General features: G+C 48.1%; 1 protein-coding gene across 4 annotated transcripts in view; it reads left to right on the forward strand.

The window, feature by feature from the left end:
* The first annotated feature begins 42 nt into the window (after positions 1 to 42).
* Positions 43 to 19921, forward strand: part of HIP1 (huntingtin interacting protein 1) — a 156756-nt gene continuing 136877 nt past the window's right edge. For 2 of the 4 annotated variants that reach the window (XR_013385438.1, XM_077908178.1), the window contains exon 1: positions 46 to 233. Coding sequence is in view for 3 of the 4 variants with exons in the window: in XM_077908178.1 (XP_077764304.1) it covers positions 114 to 233 (120 nt within the window). In the remaining variant the exon portion in view is untranslated. Of the gene's footprint in view, positions 234 to 19921 lie in introns of all 4 variants that reach the window. The other 2 variants (XM_077908180.1, XM_077908176.1) reach the window with 2 other exon arrangements.

Here is a 19921-nt window from a genome sequence, read left to right on the forward strand (position 1 = left end):
GGGAGGCCGCAGCCGTCCCGTTAGCGCCGGATCCCAGCGGGTAGGGCGGGGCGGACGGCGCCGTGGGGATCCCGGGGCGGCCGAGGGCCCCTGACTCGGCTCCGCGCGGCGACATGGACCGGATGGCCAGCTCCATGAAGCAGGTGCCCAACCCCCTGCCCAAGGTGCTGAGCCGGCGCGGGGTGGGCGCGGGGATCGAGGCGGCAGAGCGGGAGAGCTTCGAGCGGACTCAGGTGAGGACCGGGGGACCCCGGGGCATGCGTGGCTGGGGCATCCCGAGAGACGCAGTGTCCGGGAGGGGCTTTGGAGGGAGTAGAGGTGTCCAGGCCCAGGGCGGGACGGGGACAGCGGGCCTCGGGAGGGAGCATCTGGTGCGCAGGTCGAGGCGATCCTGGGGAGGTCGGGGACCCGGGGGCATCCCAGCTGGCCTGGGGAGAAGGGCAGGGCGGCCCCGAGGAGCCGGCACGATCCGTGCGGTGGGGCAGGGCAGGGGTCACGGGGGCGGTGAGCGGAAGGAACGGAAGAGGGGTGGGAGGGGTGCCCCTAGGCAGGGGAAGCGCATTGGGGGGCCGCTCGGAGACACAAGTGTGGTGGCTGGGAGCGGAGCGCCGGACTGGGATGTGAAGTGGGGGCTCCTTTCCTCCCCTCTCGACCGCTTCTGGGTTGCATTGACATTCCCCCCACCCCTAGCATCCCCTTCCTGGTGCCTCTGGCTTGGCTCACACCACCCCCAGCTGTTGGCCTCCGAAGGCCGGGCTGAAGGGGTCTGGGCGGCGGGAAGGAATGTAGGAAATGCGACGACGTGTGGCCGAGCTTGAAAAATGAGGGCTGGAGGAGGGGGCCCGGCCAGGGGCCAGGGGCCAGGGGCCAGGGTCAGGCCTTTGGTCCGACAGCCCGCTGCTGGTAAGGATGAGCTGCCCAAGTGGTGCCCAGAGCCCTGGTTTGGGGTTTGGGTTTCATCCCCCAAGATGTGCCTGACAGCTAATAGGCAGCCTGCCCTATTTGTCCAGCCTGACCAGGGCTGGAGGCCAAAATTCCCCAGTGTCATCAACAAAAAGCCACAATCCATTTTTACCTCAGAGTTTGAATGCCTGCTGTATTGATTTGACTGAATAAAGCTGACATGTTTCTGGTGTTCATCAGCTCGTTTGTATGCAAAATCCATTTCAAAGGGCACAGCACTTCTTTTAATCCCAGTGCCAAAGTTGTATGGGCAGATTTGTTCTTTGCTCTTGCGCTGAGGGTGGAACCTTTGAAGATCCAGCTGGGCCTCCACTGCCAGAGGCTGGCTTCCCTGCTGTGTTCTGCTCCCTCCCTCCCACCACGAAACAGGGTACAATGTGAAGGAAAGGCTTTGGGGTTTTAGGTAGAAACGATTGGGAGGACCTGATAGTATAATGTGCAGGAATCTTGCAATGAATACAGCTTTTCACCCTGGCAACTTCATCCTCTTTCCAGATGCCTCTGGCCCGTTCTAGGTGTGTCTGGGTGATGTAAAGTAGGGAGTGTCCCGTCCCAGGGTCATCCTACCCCAGGAAGGGATGGGAGAGATAGGAAAGACAGCAGTTCACTTCTGCCTCCTGGGGACCAGCTGGGTTTGAGACTTCTTATCTCTGCCTTTGTGGACTGGACCCCTGGAAAGAAAGAAGCTTTCCGTCTGCTGGTCCATGGTGGGTGTTAATTGCCGCAACTAGCTGCCTAGTTCTGAGGCTTCTTGCTCTCACTAGTGTGAATAGTCTTCTTCTTTTTTCCTTTTAATGGAAAAAGAAAAGAAATAGATGTTGATAACCCAGTCCATCTGGAGTCTCAAATAAGTAAAAACTAGAGCACTAGAGGAATATGGATAAAACTTTGACCCATTATAGCAATAGAAATTAGGTTTGTGAAAGCTTCCACCCAGGACTGGCATGTCCCCTTGCCATCCAGGGACAGTCCAACAAGGAGACTCTGAGGCAGTGTTTGCCGGTATTTTACGTGTGGAACACTTGTGATTGGCTGCGTCTGATCGAGTGGCTTGTTTGGCGGTGGGGTGGGAGTGAGGAGGAGGTAGGCTGGAGCAGGAAAAGAGAATTTTTCTATTATTGAAACTGTAAGGGGGGTAGGAGAATGGAGAAAAGAGAACAGTCCTAAAACTTGGCACTAGTCAATCTGCAAAAGCTCGTTTGTTTGATGACTTCAAATGTATCTAGCGTATTATGAGATATAAAAAATGAGCTAGAAAAAAAATTTAATGACTTAAGAGACCATGAGAATCAGCCAAGGTGTAGTGATAATTGTAGCTAATTATCGTATTTGGCTCTGTTCTAAGTACTTTATTGTATTACTTTCTTTAATCTCCACAAGGACCCATGAGGTGGGTATCAGCCCCGTTTTCCATGAGGAAATTGAAGCTCAGAGAGGTTAAGTCACCTGCCCAAGGTCATACAGCTGGAAGCCGTTCCACCCTTTACCCAACTGTCTTGCATTACCTCTGAGTCCCGGCGGAATGCTGGCATTGGAGCTGGAAGAGGTTTGAATTTTATAGCCAGGCACTTGGATAGGCTGTGTGACCTCAGGCAAGCCTTTCTAAGGCTTCCTTCTTGTAAAATAAGGATGATACATACCTTGCAGGTTTAGTGTGGGGGTTAAATGAAATCATAGGCATGAAGGCGTTTTGTAAGCTTCAGAGCATGGTTTCAGTGACTCTTGCTGTAATCTGGGGAGACCTAAGGAAGCATAAATATAAGTAATAATGCAGGCTGTGATGAACTCTTCAGCAGGGGGACAGAAATGTTCCTAGGTAATGTGATCACAGCCGAGACCGCATGCGGAAAGTTCTGTCTGAGGGTGTGGGGAGGGATTGGGAGCCCTTACCGGGACCTGACGACCATCCAGCATGAGATAGTGCTTGCTGGGTGGAGAGAAGGAGGGAGCATTCCAGAAGTGGGGAATGGCAAAGGAGATGTCCAGAGGTGAGTGCAGATGAGGTGCAGTAGCCCACGTGGAGGCAGGAGCAGAATTGGCCACTCGCACCTCTCAGCCGCACTCCTCCCACTCCTCCGCCCCACACCTGCTACCTTGTACAGTCACTGTTTTGTCCTCAGTAAACTAGGAGCTTCATGGGGGCAAGATTGTGTCTTGCTCTCTCTCCCCTGTGTCCTCAGATTCCTGAGGCCTGTGTTAGTGGTGATCTGGCTGTAGGTGGGGTACAAAATGACTGGCTAGTTCCAGCAGGGAAGCCCTTGCATGGATGGGTAACTCAGCTCAGGGCAGCCAGGGAAACTTTTTTCTTTTAAATAAAGATTTTATGTTATTTATTAATGAGAGACACACAGAGAGGCAGAGACACATGCAGAGGGAGAAGCAGGCTCCACGTAGGGAGCCTGATGTGGGACTTGATCCCAGGACTCCAGGATCATGCCCTGGGCCAAAGGCAGGTGCTAAACTACTGAGCCACCCAGGGATCCCCAAGCCAGGGAAACTTGATGGTTTTTCCTAATGGTCCCAAGTTCCCTCCTGGTCCAGCACTCTGTCCTACACTCTCCAGTCAGGAGCCCTGCCCAATGCCTATCAGAGGACTGTGATTTCTCTGTCTTCCTTCTGGTCAGGGGCTGTGTTCATGCCAGAGTGGGGACCTCAGACCCACCTGCTGCAGCACCTATCTCCAACCTGACTCTTGCTGCCAGCCCATCACAAACAACCTTCAGGCTCTAGGGGAATGAAAAGTGGTTCTTGCCATCAAACAAGCTGCTGTAAGAAAGATACCTTGCCTGGAGCACTTTACAGTTTACACAGCATGTTTTAGCTATCTTTGGGGGCTACACTGTGGTTGGGCATTACCACTCTTATTTTGTGGATGAGAGTGTGGTAACTTGCCCTGGGCCACCCATTGATGATTGAAAAGCAATCAGATCCAGGACTCCAGATTCTAAGCCCCTTCCACCACACTGTCCTCATGTTGGCCAGGAGGGCAATTCTGGAATGAACCAGGACAGCTGACACACATAGGCACAAAAATACCCTGACCATATTTACTTAGCCAGAAAATGGTTTTCTCCATGGTTTGTTTATTTTTTTACCATCCATTTAGTGAGCACATAGCGTGGAGGGGACACAGAGATGAGTAAGATAAAGAGACCAGCCTGCAGGAGCTCATGAATCAGCAAGGAGGTGGACCGGCTACTGCAGGGTCCTTCTACACAGAGGGCAAAGGACCTACAGCCCTGGCATCATGGGAGCTGCTAGCAATGCAGGACCTACGGAATGAGAGCTTTCGTATCAGCCAGAGCCCTGGGTAGTCTTGTGCATGTTGAAATTTGTTCTCTTGTGGGTGATTACTAAGATCAGAGGAGAGACGGGGCTGGAAACATGGAGGCTTTCGTCCAAACCTGTTTGGGTAGAGCCCACCACAGAGTACAGGATCCTAACCAACCTTGAGCTGGGAAGAACCAGGAATACTTCGATTCTAGAGAAGAAAAGACAGAAACAAATATTTATTGACGGCCTGGTGAGCCTTAGAAACATACTGGGTGATTTATGGCTATTATCCTATTTAATAGCTTAGGCTCAGAGAGGCGAAGTTACTTGCCCAAGATCACACAGCGAGTAAGCAGACAGGCCAGAGCTCTGAAATCCAATGACCAAGCCCACATCCTCTTCTCTGTGTTTAAGTCAGGGGGCATTTCTACCATTTCGCTCATGATCTTCAGATCAGCCTTTGATTCACCTGCTGAGAAATTGTGGGGTTGGACCAGAGAGATCAGTGCTTCTCAACCCTGGCTGCTCAGGAATGGCTTCTAGCATGAAAGGTGCTGTCCTCCCTCCTGTCCCCTGCTTGCTCCCTTCGTTGGTACTGGAAAGGTAGAAAGGATGCTGCAAGCTTTCTTTGAGCTTGTGGTTTTCTACTTACTCCTCTGGTTTCTTCCCATTGATAAAGGTGAGAACAGCTGACATTCACTGCATTTACTATGTGCACATGGTATGAGACACATATGAGACACACCTCCCAGTTCTTGGAACGAATTTATGAATTACGATCCCTGTTTTACAGATCAGGAAATCAAGGCTTAGACGTGTTAATAACCAGCTCTAGGTTCTGAAGTAGGTGTCAGAGCTGGACCCAGGCTCAGGAAAACTAGCCCCAGAGCCTGGCTGTGCATGCTTGCCATCCCTGTATCATTGCCTGGCCCCCTCAGCTCTTTCTCCTTCTTTTCCCTAACAATTGGGTCCCTGATGTGCTAACCTCACCCTACTTCTCTTTTACCTTCTGTCCACTTCCTGTATGCTCACCTCATCTGACAGTTTCTGTTTTTATGTCCATGATGTCACTTGCCCACGTCTGTCTCTTGACTTCCCTGCCTATGTGACCACTTCTATTGGATGTTTGCCCTTGAATAAACCATACATGCCCCAGACTCTACTTCGGGCCTTCCCAGCCTCTGAATACCAGCGTCTGGTCCCCATCAGTCCCCATCATCTCCTTGGCATCTGTCCCGAGTCCTCCCTTTCCTCTGTCCTCACAGTCACTTTGTGTTCTGTGAGGCTTCTCTTGTCCATTGCTCCTTTGCTTTGTACCATTCCTGTCCTCACAAACCTCTTGCCTGTGTTGCTGAAATCCCATCCTCCCTGGGGCCAGAGGGATCATCTCTAAAGCCCAACACTGCTTCTTTAACTCCCTCTTTTCAAGAACCTTTGCTGGCTCCCGAGATACCCTGCATGACCGTGGCATCTTAAAGTCCCTGGTCCCTCTCTTTTCCAGGCCATAACTTACACTGCGTCCCTCCACTAGACAGCTCCTACAGGCTGCTCTCAACCAGATCAGATATTCCAGCAAGCATGGGCCCGTAGCTACTGTATGTCTGTCCCATTCATCCATGTCGAGCCGTGGCTTCTCTTCCAGACTGTAAGCTCTTGGGGGCAGGGTCTGGCTCTCAGTGTGGAGTGAACCCTTGCAGGAGGCAGGTACTGGACCTTTTTGCCAAATGTATGAATGTGAAACGGAGGATCTAGACGGAGCCTGAGTGCTGTAGACAGGCCTCTGCTTGCAGAGTACTTTCCCTTTGCACATTTTGGAGATTCTCCCTCTGTCTCCTGTGATTTCTCCTGTGATTAACTCTTACTAAGTGTCTACACTGTGTGCCAGGCCTGTGTGCCCAGGATCCCCATATAGGAAGGAGCCTGCAGAGCCTCTAGAGATAGAATCAGGGCTTGTGGTCAATGATTTGAATTTCCATGAATTTCAGAACACTTTATAAACATTCCCAAAACATAGACGTGGACCTTCCAGGGCTTCTCTCTGCTTCTTTATGCATCAGGTGGGCCTTTCTGAGCTAGAAGGGAGAGAAGCTGGCCTGGTGTCCCAGGCACCTGGATGTGGCTGATGGCAGTGGCCTGTGTGCTGCTGCTGGAGTTTGCAGCAGGATGTAAGGGATGTGAGGATGAGCGCAGAGTAATATGAGAGCACTCCCTGGGGAGTGAGCAAATCTGGCTCTGCTACTGGATTTCTCATTTCAAGATGGGGAGGCCGGACAAGATTTCCAGCTCACAAACATTTGAGCTAATAAAATTCCCGAAGCGGGGTTTCACACTGTGGAATAAAGACACACATTTCATCTGAGTTCTCAACTGCTCTTTTGAAAAACTTCCACATGCCTCCCACCCGTATGTAGAACGGGACACATGAATGGGTGGTACCGTATTTTCGCACGGCATGAGGAATGCCCACGTGGCTCAGGAGAGCAGAATCCCAGCCCCACTTGGGCACTGAAAGGGTTCTCTGTCTGGCATGTCTGCAAGACACCAAAGAGGACTGTTTAACACTCCCTGTCCACTGGCCCACTTGGTCTGCCACCTCAGGACAAAGTGTGGAGAAGCCCCGGACGGGGTGCGGCGGGCCAGTGGCCAGTGCTCCTGCATCCAGAGGGTTGATGGCCTGGAGAGATGCCCACCTAGGAAAGGGAGCTTGTCAGCCCCACCCACCTCCTGGCAGGGTGGGGGCTGCTTCCTGTTTTCCTGCCTGGGCAGGCAGGGAGGAGCCCTGTTCCTGGCTCACAGGCCCTGCAGTCCGACACTGTGCGGGGAGAGGGACAGGGATTGAAGGTGTCCCCTGGCTCAGACAGTGGAAGGGAGGATGGGCTTCTTTTTCAGATCTGAAAGGTTACTACTGCTGCCTCTGTTAGGGCAAATGAGACAGCTCAGGAAGCTGGGCCAGGCTATTCAGGAAGCCAGTATGGCCGATTGCTTCTGATTTTAACAGATTTGCAGTTTATAAAGCACATTTACACATAACCTCTTTTTTGGCCACAGAACAACCATGTGATAAATAGTGGTCTGTTCTCAAGGATGAGAGGCTCTCTCAGCCTCTCAGTGAGGCTCAGAGAGCATAAGCCACTTGCCCAAGAGCACTCAGGAAGTGGCCGAGCAGAGGCTTAAACCTGGTGGCTCTTACCTCAAACTGTACTTTCCTTTGAGTATCTCTCTTTAAAGCTGAAAGCTGCTCTGGGGCTGGTAACTTAGAAAAGTCATGGAGATTTTTTTTTTCCAAGTCTTTTCCAATTGACTTACTTGGACTTCTGAAATTCCCCCCAGAATATTTTTGCACCACACATAACTATCAAACGGCCTGTATCCAGAATATGTAATAAAAAAAAAAGTAAAAGAAAAAAAAAGTAAAAGAAAAAAGAGACCACCTAATAGAAAATAAGCAGGAGGAACTTTGTAAAAGAAAATAAACCTATGGAAATGTGCACCTTCATTAGTAATCAAGGAAATGCAAATTAAAATTGTAATGAGATACCATTCAATGCCTATCAGCATGGCTGAAATTAAAAATGAAAAGGGGCGCCAGCATGGTTCAGTCAATTAAATGCCCTACCCTTGATTTCGGCTCAGGTCATGATCTCAGGGTCCTGAGCCCACGTCAGGCTCTGTGCTCAGTGCGGAGTGTGCTTGTCCCTCTCTCTCTGCCCCTCCCCTGGCCTGCATTTTCTCTTTTTATGTCTCTAAAATAAATAAATAAAATCTTTAAAAAAGAAATAAAAATTAAAATGAAAACAAAAGTGGTGCCCATGTGGCTCGGTTGAGCGTCGACTCTTGGCTTGATTCGGCTCAGATCATGATCTTGAGGTCGTGGGGGATTTAATTTTAAAAAATGGAAAAGAAAAAAGAAAAACTGACTGTACCAAGCATCAGCAAGGATGTGAAGTAGTGGAAATGCTCATGCTGGGGCTGTGCACTGGTGCAACCACATTGGACAACAGTCCAGTGTTATCCAAAAATTGAAGATGTATAGACTCAATAGGCCCGTACTTCCACTGTCCGCTCTATACCCAACAGCAAGGCACAAAACATGTTGGAGGGATGCTCATCATCACCTTTTGTCATAACTCCAAACTGGAGACAATCCAGGTCCATCAACAGTAGATGGATAACTGGATTGTGATGTCTCTCATGGGGATACTTGTACAACAAGGAGAATAAATAAACCGTGGTCACATTCGACAACATAGATGAATCCTACACACCTGATGGTGAATGAAAAAAAAGGCAGACCCAAAGGACACCTTCTGTATACTTCCATTTAGTTATTTATTTAAGATTTTATTTATTTATTTGAGAAAGAGTGAGCACGAGTGAGAAAGGGAGGAGCAGAGGGAGAGGGCAAGAAGCAGAGTCCCCACTGAGCAGGGAGCCCAACACGGGGCTCCATTCCAGGACCCTGGAATCATGACCTGAACCAAAGTCAGATGCCTAACCAACTGAGCCACCCAGGCACCCTGTATGCTTCCATTTATATCAGGTTCACAAAACAACCAAAGTGAAACGTATCAAGTGTGCTACTTGGATTGCAAATCTGTAAAGAAATAAGGAGATAGAGGTGCCTGAGTGGCTCAGTAGGTTGAATATCCTACTCTTGATTTCAGCTCAGGTCATGATCTTGGGATCATGATCAAGCCCTAGCATGGAGCCTGCTTAAAATTCTTTCTCCCTATCCCTCTGCCCACCACACCCCCCTCATGCTCTCTCTCTGAAAAAGAGAGAGAGAGAGAAAGCAAGCAAGCAAGCAAGTGATGATTATCATAAAAGTCCAGATAAATATTGTCCTTGGATGCAGGGTGATTAATTGGGAGGGTGTGCAAGGAGAGATTCTGAGGTCCACCATCAGTTGGCTTATTGGCCTAGGTAGCAGTTTTTGATAATTTACTAAGCTGTATATTTTTGTATTGTGCAGTTTTCTCTATTTAAATTCTATTTCAAAATACAAAAGTCTAAAAAAAAAAAAAACAAACGAACACCAAAACCACCTCCAGGGAGTAAGAGACGGTGTCTTGAGGAGTCTAGGAACTTGCCACTTTCATATCTGCCCACCTTTTGAGGTCTCTCCCAAATACAGCCTCCCTGGTGAAAACCCTTCTGATATGCCCTGGACCTGGGAAGCCTTTGATTTATGAATCATGTATATCCATGCAGCATATTCTGAGTACTGCAGTAACATGTAGTTGTGAGGTTGAGACTTATCATTAGCCCACACTGAGCATGTTGCTCTCAGCTTCCATCCGTTTGTGCCTTGTGTCTGCCTTCCTCAGCACCAGATGGGCCCCTCATGTCTTCATTCATCTTTTACCGGGTTGTCCCCAGCCTCTAGCACAGGGAAATACACCAGCTCGGGCTAAGGAGGTCTGTGAAATACAAAATAAATTAGGGGATGAAAAGTTCTCAAGGGGGGCACCTGGGTGGCTCAGTCTGTTAAGCGCCTGCCTTGGGCTCAGGCCATGATTCTGGGGTCCTGGGATCAAATCCCAGGTCAGGCTCCCTGCTCAGCAGGGGAGTCTGCTTCTCCCTCTGCCCCTCCCCCTGCCTGTGCTGTCCCTTGATCACTCTCTCTCAAATAAATAAAATCTTTAAAAGTAAGTTCTCAAAGGAGAGAATGAAAGAAGAGAGTGTGTTTTAGGCTCAAAAGTACATTTGAGGGATGCCTTGGTAGTTCAGCAGTTGAACGTCTGTCTGCCTTTGGCTCAGGGCGTGATCCCTGGGTCCTGGGATCGAGTCTCGCATCGGGCTTCCTGCAGGGAGCCTGCTTCTCCCTCTGCCTGTGTCTCTACCTCTCTCTTTGTGTCCCTCATGAATAAATAAATAAAATCTTAAAAAAAAAGAAGCATACTTGAATAAAATATCAGATATCTGTATGGTGGACTTCCAGAATGTATGACCACAAGATTGGCTTGTATTCCAAAGATCTAGATCAAGTCTCACTTGATAAGCTACTGTGAGAACAGAGGAGCCTGGGGAATGTCACCTGAGAACATGGCAGAAATGCTCACCTTCTAACAGCGATTCTGTGTGGTCCTTGTCCTGTGTACAGTCCCTGGGGCCAGCCCACAATGACAGTTCTGAGCTCAGATGGTTGGTGTGTGTGTGTGTGTGTGTGTGTGTGTGTGTGTGTGATTATGTCTTACTGCCTGTCATGTGACCCCTCCCATATTGGGCTGCGAGCAAATGCCTTCTCTGGTTTCTTTTGGATGGGTCTTAACCAATACTATATTCTTTCCTCCTATTTTCCATAATCCTTCAGTGAGAGATTGACAGGCAGGAGCTGTGTGGTTTCTTCTCTGAGCGAGATCCAGGGAAACTTCCCTTGAAGTACCAGGTCAGCCCAGGGCTCTACCTCTCCAGGCTTGGCACTAGGTAGGCATTCCGAAACTCTGTGTCAAGTACCTTATTCATCTGTCTTTACAGCCCCAGGCTCCTGACACAGTGTCTGGTACTGAGTGACTCTTGATAAGGGTTTGTAGGATGAAGAATGAAATATTTTGAGTAAAGGACTGATGAGTGTCAGCCATATATGGCCCCAGAGCTGAAGGGTGAACCCTCCCAAGTTCACCCTGAGTCTGGGGTCATGTGAGCATGATTGGAGCCAGCAAGAGACTGGGTCCTTGAAAGAGACCAGGTCTCTGACATAACTGTGGGTGGTTCCCAGGGACTTCCTACTGAACGTCAGCTCCCTGACTTGTGCTTGGAAGTAACTTGAGATCTTCTGCTTCCCTTGAGATTCTTAGTCCAGGAAGGGACCTCCCTATATAGTCTAAGGCCATTACTGCTGATAAAAAACAAAAAAAACCCCTACCCCCCCCCCCCCCAAAACCTAACACACCTAATCCTGAACTTTGTCTCCTGCCACAAACTCACTCGTTGTCCTTGGTTCCCAGTTTTAGAGAACCCCAGTTTATAAACGCTCCCTGGCCCTTGAAGCTGACATTCTGCGGCTCATCTTTGACAGCTCTCTCTTCTGCATCCCTGTGGCTAGGCACCAAGTCCAGTTGTTCTGTCTCCTTCATTCCTTGTTTGCTCCAAATGGCTCCTACTTCTCCCACCTGAGCTGCTTCTGCCTTCATTCAGGTCTTGAACCTGAACTACTCATCACACTGCCCAACTGGCTTTCCTGCCATCCAGTCTTGCCCCTCAAATCCACCCTCCCCCTGTCTGCTAGGCATTACTCCAAACTGTGAAACTCAGGCTCATGGGCATAGCATAGAGCTGACCTTTGCAGGCTGTAATGTCCCGTGGAGCCCCCACCACCCCTCCATCCCTGTCCTGTCTCAGGCCCCACTGTGTTTTTCCAGGTGGCATACCATGCTTTTCTGCCTCAGCCTTGAGTGCCCCTCCCACTTTTTCTACTCACTAAACTCTCCATCCTTGAAGTCCTACCTCCAGTGGCCCTCCTCTGGGAAGTCACCCCACTCTTATGGGCAGATTTATTTGATGAAATTTCTGTGTGTTTCCGTGTTGATGTGTTGATCTATATGTCTGTTCCCCGCTGGACTGTGAGCTTCCCTATAGCTTCACCTTCTTTGTAGGCCTCACCCCAAGCATGATGCTCAAGACCCCGTAGACCCTCAGTAAATGTTTATTGAGTGAATTAGTAATAAAAGATCAATAACGATAAAGGACCTGATCGTATTTGATTGTTGCTATACCAGAAAACAGAAGAGGCCCAGTTCCCATTCCAAGGCGGGTGCCCAATGCTGAGGTGATCGTACATGATCTCCATCACATTGGACTGAAGCAGAGGCTTTGGCTCCCCTGGTAGAAAGAGGTAGGTGTGCTTTAGGAATGGAGAATTCAGTAGGAGGGGCATTTTACAGAGAGGGGCTTCAGCGTGCAGTCATGGTACACCCAGAGCCAGTGGACTGGGAGCCAGTATTCCTGATTTATGTTCCATGGTGGGGGATGATGGGATGGGGTAGGCAAAATAATACACACACACACACTGTCTCTCTCTCTGTTTCCCTGCAACATGTCCACCTGCGAGTATGTTTTGTTACACAGTAAAAAGGTCTTTGCAGGTATAATTAAGGACCTCAAGATAGAAAGAGGAGCCTACATTTTCCCCAGAGCTTCCAGGCAGGAATGCAGCCCTGCCAACACCTTGATTTCAGCCCAGTGAAACCAAGTTAGCCTTCAGATTGCAGAACCCTGAGCTGATAAATGGGCGTTGTTTTAAGCTGCTAAATTGGTGGTAATTTGTTACGGTCGGCGATAAAAACTAATATGGATGATAACAGGTAACTCACACTCTGCAGTGAGAAAGCTAGTGCAGCCCTTGCCTCGAGGCACAGACAGGCCACCCTTTTAAACCTGGAGGGACATTTGTTATTTCATCCATGCTTACTGTGGCCATAGATGAAACACTACATTTCCACACCTGGCACTTATTCACAGAAATCTTATCCTGGAGAAACAATTCAGCAGCCTGTTCAAAACATTCTTTCCTGCTGGGCCATGGAGTTTTTTGGTGAGGTTCCAAGTGTGAGGATCACAGATAGAATTTACTTAACCGTACATGTTTTGGGTTTTTTTTCTCTTGATCAAGCTCTATGCTATTAAAAAAGATGGGTAGGCGGGGAGCCTGGGTGGCCCAGTGGTTTAGTGCCACTTGCAACCCGGGGCATGATCCTGGAGACCTGGGGTCGAGTCCCATATGGGGCGCCCTGCATGGAGCCTGCTTCTCCCTCTGCCTGTGTCTCTGCCTCTCTCTCTCTCTGTCTCTCATGAATAAATAAATAAAATCTTAAAAAAAAAAAGTGGGTAGGAAATCCCTTTTTTCCCTCTAGGATCCTGATGGTGTCTTTGCTTGAGAGAGCTGACTTGCAGTCAGAAAACAGGTGGGAATAAATGAACAGCTTCCCTCGGGGTGGGCCTGCTGTGTGCTGGTCCTTACATAGGCTTTCCAGGGTCCTCTGGAGTGTGCCTGTATTTTTGGGCTTAGCTGCAAGGCAGACAGGGGCGCGCGCCCAGAGCACTAAATTAAGATTTGGGGTGCCTGGTGGCTCGGTTGATTGAGCATCTGCCTTCCGCTCAGTCATGATTTCAGGGTCCTGGCATCAAGCCCCATGTCAGGCTCCTTGCACAGCAGGAAGTCTGCTTCTCCCTCTCCTGCTGCCCGTCCCCCCTGCTCATGCGCACACGCTCTCTCTCTCAAATAAATACAATCTTAAAAAAAAGAATTGGGAAGCCTGGGGCACCTGGCTGGCTCAGTCAGTAGAGCGTGTGACTCTTGATGTTGTTGTGAGTTCAAGCCCCATGCTGGGTATAGAGATTACCTGAAAATAAAACCTTATAAAAAAAAGGAAAGAAAAAAAGAATCAGGAAGCCCCTCTTCTCCTGGCTGTAGTTCTCCTTGTTCTGCTGTGGTCCCTACTCTCTGTAGGTCTTTGGTCATGGTCTGTGAAATGAGGGGGTTGGCCGAGATCGCCCCAAAGGTTTAGCGAGTTGGTAGCTCTGTAAAAATGCAGTTACTGAAGCAGCAGTCCTGTGAGAGTTGACTGCCTTTTGACAACACCTGGCCCTTGTTCCAGTTTTGCTGTCCCATTTCTCGGCTCCAGACTTTGAATTCTGATTGGCTTTCCCTCTCTATGAAACCCTTCCTCCTGGATAACCCTGGCTGCACTTAATTTCTATGGGTGACTTTTTTGTATTGGTCAGAGAATCTTAAGCCCCCCTCCCCCGCCTCAAAGAACTGGCCTTCCAAAGCCACTCAGGAAAATTACCTCATGAGAACTCTTTTGTAATTGGTCACTTCTGCCCAGGCATCGTCTTCTGCCTTCTATTTAGGACTGCCAGGTACATCTGCACAGGCTGAGCACTGCAAAACTCTGTAAGTGTCTTCCGATCCTGGCCTTCCCAGGGTTAGTCCATTAGGCCTAGGTTGTAGCACATAACAAAAATAATTTTCCAGGGGCACCTGGGTGGCTCAGTCTGTTAAGTTTCCAACTTTTGATTTCAGCTCAGGTCATGATCTCAAGGTCATGGGAGTGAACCCCATGTCAGGCTCCATGCTCAGCAGGGAGTCTGCTGGAGATTCTCTCTCTCCCTCTCCCTCTTCCCCTCCCTGCTGGTATACCCGCTCTCTCTCAAACAAAGCTTTAAAAAAATTAATTTTCCAGAAAATTAATTTCTGTCACCAAATCAGGCCACACGGGATGTCTGAAATGATGCCATTTTGTCTTCCAGTAGCCTGCTTCACACATTGACCTTACCTCCCTGGTTCCTCTCTTTGTCTGAGGTGTGGCCTTTGACCCAGTCCACTTTCCTAGAGGAAAGTAAGGATTAGAAAAGAAAAATTAACTTACTTAGGGTCCATTCTGCAAGTCTCGTCCAGATTTGAGGCACACTCAGCCTTGTGTCTGTGTCCTCATTGTGCCTCAAGACTCTGTAGAGATTAAGAGCATGAGCTTTAGGTCTGGTTGGGTCACCTGCCAATGGTTCCAGGCAAGCTGCTTTACAGAGACACTGGTGGGCATAAGTTGATCTGACCCAGTTAAGTAGAGAGCCATTGAAAGAGCATCTGTGGTAAAAAGAAAAAAACAAACAAAACTGGGCAGCCTGGGTGGCTCAGCGGTTTAGCGCTACCTTCAGCCCAGGGCCTGATCCTGGAGACCCAAGACTCGATCCTGGGTTGAAAGGATTAAATGATAGAACACAAGGACAGTGTTTAGCTCATTGCCATCCATGTCGTGAACACTCAGCTCGTATTAGGATTCTCATGCTACTAATTAATAACATCTAAATTTGGGGGTATGTATTACTTGGCACAGAGTAGGTTCATAGCTGTGGGATGAGTAAATGAATGGGTATTGGCTTCCTTGTTGATCTGCTGCCCGATGATCCCTGAGTTGAGGATCATTTATATGAGGAGGTCCATGTGTTTAGTGGTGTGCTGTTTCTGAGGATGGGCACAGAACCACAGGAGGAATCACTGGGAGATCTCAGGAGGTGTTTGCCTGGACCGTGACCTGAACACACTGGCCTGCCTTTGCACTGGGCCTGGGATGGACTGCATGCTTGGTTGCTTACTTTCTGTGTTTCTGGTTCGATGGCTTCGAGAAAGACACCACGACACTGGGCTGGCTCAGATGACAACTAAGATGACAGAGGACATGCGAAAAGAATTGTCTAGTCTGGAAAGACAAGGGCCAAAGTGAAGATGCAGACAAGAGGGTAGAACTGAGGTTTGGGTCATGGTTCTGCCTGTGACCAGTTGTGTGATTTTGTTTCCATTAAAGGTGTGCACAGACACAGTTAAATGGGTTGGATAGTGACTCAGGCTTGTCACCACCATCCAGGACTGTGTCCTGGCCCAGCTCCCTGGCCCTTCTTAACCATTTCCTCCTAGAAGCAACCACTTTTTTTTTTTTTTTTGATATGTTATTTTTATTTTTTATTTTTTAAAAAAGATTTTATTTAATTATTTTTTCATGAGAGACAGACAGAGAGAGAGAGAGAGCTAGAGAGGCAGAGACACAGGCAGAAGGAGAAGCAGGCTCCATGCAGGGAGCCTGATGTGGGACTTGATCCTGGGACCCCAGGATCGTGACCTGGGCTGACGGCAGGTGCTCAACTGCTGAGCCACCCAGGCGCCCCTATTTATTTATTTTAGATAGAGAGCAAGCATGTGTAAGCAGGCTGAGCAGCAGAAGGAGAGGACAAGCAGACTCCATACTGAGCACAGAGCCTGATGCAGGGCTTGATCCTACAACCCTGAGATCATGACTTGAGCCAAAATCAAGAGTCAGATACTTAACTGACTAAGCCACCCAGGTGCCCCCAGAAACAAGCACTTTTAATTCTTGAAACTGGTTTCATGATAGCCATTATTGTGAGCCTGTCATTCTGGAAGGTAAAGATGTAGCTTTTATTTACACCTGTGCCCCTCCCCCATCCCCAGGACACTTTCCCTTCTCTGTGCCCCTAGCATTTTAACTCTTTATTCATTGTCAACTTTATCATGACCCTGGAAATGCCAGGAGCAGCTGAGCCCTTAGCAGACTCAAAGTCTTCTCCTTTCCTGCCTAAATTTTTGCTATTCCTGGAGTAATGAATTATCTTCGTTCGCCTCCTAGGGATTCTGTGGACTCATCACTGATTTATCCCCAGCCCTCCCTTACTGTACTCCACTTACAGGAAGGGTTGCCTCAGTTTCTCCATCCCAGGCCAAGTGAGAGGGCAAATGAGCAGGTGACTGAAGGGAAGTCAGGGATCATGAAAGTGATGATCATTGCTGTCTAGAACTTTCTTCCAAACAGTGGAACTGGAAAGTAATTATAGGGCACATGAAGGGATGCTTCTCTGTGCACAGTGGGAAGTGAGACACACTAACTCGAGACACAAAGTCGGCTAAACCTGTTCATAGGGCCTAAGCAGTTTAGATCAACTCATAGATAATTTAGCTCATAGATTACTTTTCATGAAGGAAAGCCTCAGCAATTCAGGGTGTCCTTATGTCATAGGGAAAGACCTGAACCTCACACACCCCTTTTGGGGGTCCTCATGCAGACTTGGGGCTTGGACTAGACTGATCCAACAGCACTAATGACATATATATTTTTAAAGATTTTATTTATAAAATAAATGAGGGACATACAGAGAGAGGCAGAGAGGTAGGCAGAGGGAGAAGCAGGCTCCCTGCAGGGAGCCTGATACAGGACTTGATCTGAGGACTTCGGGATCATGACCTGAGCCAAAGGCAGATGCTCAACTACTGAGCCACCCAGGTGCCCCACTAATGATATTTTTATGGAAAGAGAAAAAGTTTCCTCTAGTGCCTGAGAAAGACAGTAACTATCATAGTGATGATGGGGGATGGTGTGGTCATCTCCTTCACACCCTGCTCTGGGGACAGCTCAAAGCCTGGGAGTTTGGAAGGTGTGTTTATTTCCATTTATTCTTAGTGCCAGTTGAACATATTCAGAATGTTTTTTGTTACAGGAAATGGGAAGTAAAACCTAAGTCAGTAGGAAAGAGCCCTAACTGCCTGATGTAGGTTCTCAGCCACAGAGTAAGGGACAGTCCTGGGTAATGACTGGCTCTGAAGATCTCCCAACCTCTGCTTCCTCATTTGCAAAGGACTTTCTCTTGTTACAGAATTGTGTGCAGGCTCATAGTTCCTCATCTGCAGTTCTGAGATCCTGAAGTTCTGGAAGCCTAGAAGTTTCATTCAAAGTGTGATACCCAACCTGCACTTGTCTGCGCCTATTCATAGTCTTTGTTATGTGCCCATCTTAGAATGAAAGGTCATATGATAGGCTGCAAAGATATTGATCAGAGGATGTTACCCATACCCCAAAGCTCTAAATTCCCAGACACACCTGACCCCAAGAGTTTGGAATAAGGGGATCGTGCCCCTGCAGTACCTACTCCATTGTGTTGCTAAAAGGGGTTATATGGGATATCTTATGTATAAAGGAAGAAGCATTGTGCCAGGCAAATACTAGGCACTTAGTCAATGTTAGCTGTTATTATCTATTGGTTTTAGAATCCCCCTTGTAAGCCTAGGAATAATTAGATTAACCATCTAAGTCCAATTTCCTATGATCAGTCAAGGTCATATGAATGAGTTTAAACCAGAAAGAATGGAAGTAACATACTGACATGTAGTAGAAAGACCCAGAGACAGAAATGGCTGCAAATTATCTCTCTGCTACCTTACCACCCAGGGAACTTGGAGAAGTGCCTTAATTTCTTTGCCTTAGTTTCCCCATCTTTATAATGGGGATAGTAATACCTACCTGAAGAGGTGCCTGAGTGGCTCAGTGCATTCAATGTCTAATTCTTGATTTTAGCTCAGGTCATGATCTCGCGGTCATTGGATTGAGTCCTGTGTCGAGCTCCGTGCTCAGCGGAGAGTCTGCTTGAGATTCTCTCTCTCCCTCTCCCTCTGCCCCTCACCCCTGCACTCACTCTCTCTCTGTCTCTCTCTCTCACACTCTTACTTTCTTTAAAATAAATAAATAAATATTTAAAAAAATAATAATACTTATCTCATGAGATTTCCCTGAGTATCCAGAGAAACCAAAGAAGCTAATATATGGAAACGAATGGGTCCTGACAGTTACACCAAACAGGGCACATCACCTGTGTGATTTTCTTGCCCAAAGTGCATTACCTCAATCTAAACACAAGAAACATCACACAAAGCCAACGAGGGATTTTCTACAAAATAACTGACCAGTATTCTTAAAAAATGTCAAGGTCTTGAAAGACCAGGAAAGACTATGGAGCTGTCACAGACAGGAAGAAACTAAGGAAATGTGACAGTACAGGTGGGATCCTGAGTGGCTCCTGGAATAGAAAGATGACAATGGCGGGAAAATGGGAGAATTCCAAATTCATTCTGTAGTATAGTTAATAGTATCGCACCAAGGTGAATTTCTTCATTTTGATGATTTTCCTATGCTTATGTAAGATGTTAGTTAGTAGAAGGAGAAGCTGAGCAAAGATGTCCGGAAACTCTATACTATTTTTGCAATTCTTCTGAAGGTCTAAAATTATCTCAAACTAAAATGTTGAAAAGAAAAAAAAAAAAAGAATGGCATGTTGCTTGGCAAACCTTAGTTGGGGCTGAGTAAATGTGCGTTCCCTTGTTTGCTCGGGTCATTCTGGGGACACTGGAGACCCACACACACAGAGGGACTAGACAGTGGTTTCCAAGGAGGGAAAGTGGACTAATTCAGGCTGCATCCGAGGAGGGAGAAGTTCTGGTGCTCAAGCCGTAGCAGAGCTGCTCTGATTGTTCCAGGTCTTTGGTGGAATTGGAGTGCGAACCTCTGTACGCAGTGTGGCAGATATGCTCTGCCAGCCTCCACCTGTCGCTCTGGACCTAAAAAGAGTAGTTAAGCACTCTGCAGTCAGACAATCTCCGTTTCAGCTCCAGTTTTGTTACTTATTATTTTATGGGAACCTTGGGAAAATTACTCATCTGTGATATGAGATAATATACTGGCCTCTGGGCTCAATGAGTGGATTTAAGGAGAGAGTCCAGAGCAGTAGCTGGTACTGGCCATTGTTTCCTCTCCCACCAAAGCCTTCCCAGATGGCCCCAGCAGAAGTGTCCCCCACCCTGCAGCACTCACTCTGTGCCCTGCCAAGGGCCCTTTCTGGGAATGGCCTTTGAAGGTCCATGGTTTGTGTATCTTATTTGCCCCATGACTTGGAAAGCCTGTAGGCCACCAGGCTTGGCATGTAGGAAAATGTACAAATGTGGTGAGTGGGTGAATGAACAAGTGAGTGAGTGAGGGAATGAGCAAGTGAATGAGTGAGTGAATGAAGGAATGAGTGAATGAGTAAATGGAGGCCCTTCCCACCTCCCTGAAGAAGAGCTGCATGCCACATGTGATTACTGGCTCACACAGCTGTCCCATGTCAGGCTGTTCTCCAGGATGACTTTAGAAGTGTTCAGGCCAAACCCACCCTTTTATTATGATTTTTCTCCCCCTCTCTTAGGTGCCAGTCACCTCTCCAGTAAAAGCAGTTAACTCCTTTTCTTACACTGTTTGAACATCTCAAGCCTTAAAGCTGTTTGTTAGTACTTCAGAATTCTCTAGGCCTCTCTCCTTGCTGCTGAGAACTTTTTGCCACAGGAAATCAGGCTCATTTTAAGGGCCAAACA

The sequence above is a fragment of the Canis aureus genome, chromosome 8, assembly GCF_053574225.1.
Source record: "Canis aureus isolate CA01 chromosome 8, VMU_Caureus_v.1.0, whole genome shotgun sequence".
Lineage (NCBI taxonomy): Eukaryota > Metazoa > Chordata > Mammalia > Carnivora > Canidae > Canis > Canis aureus.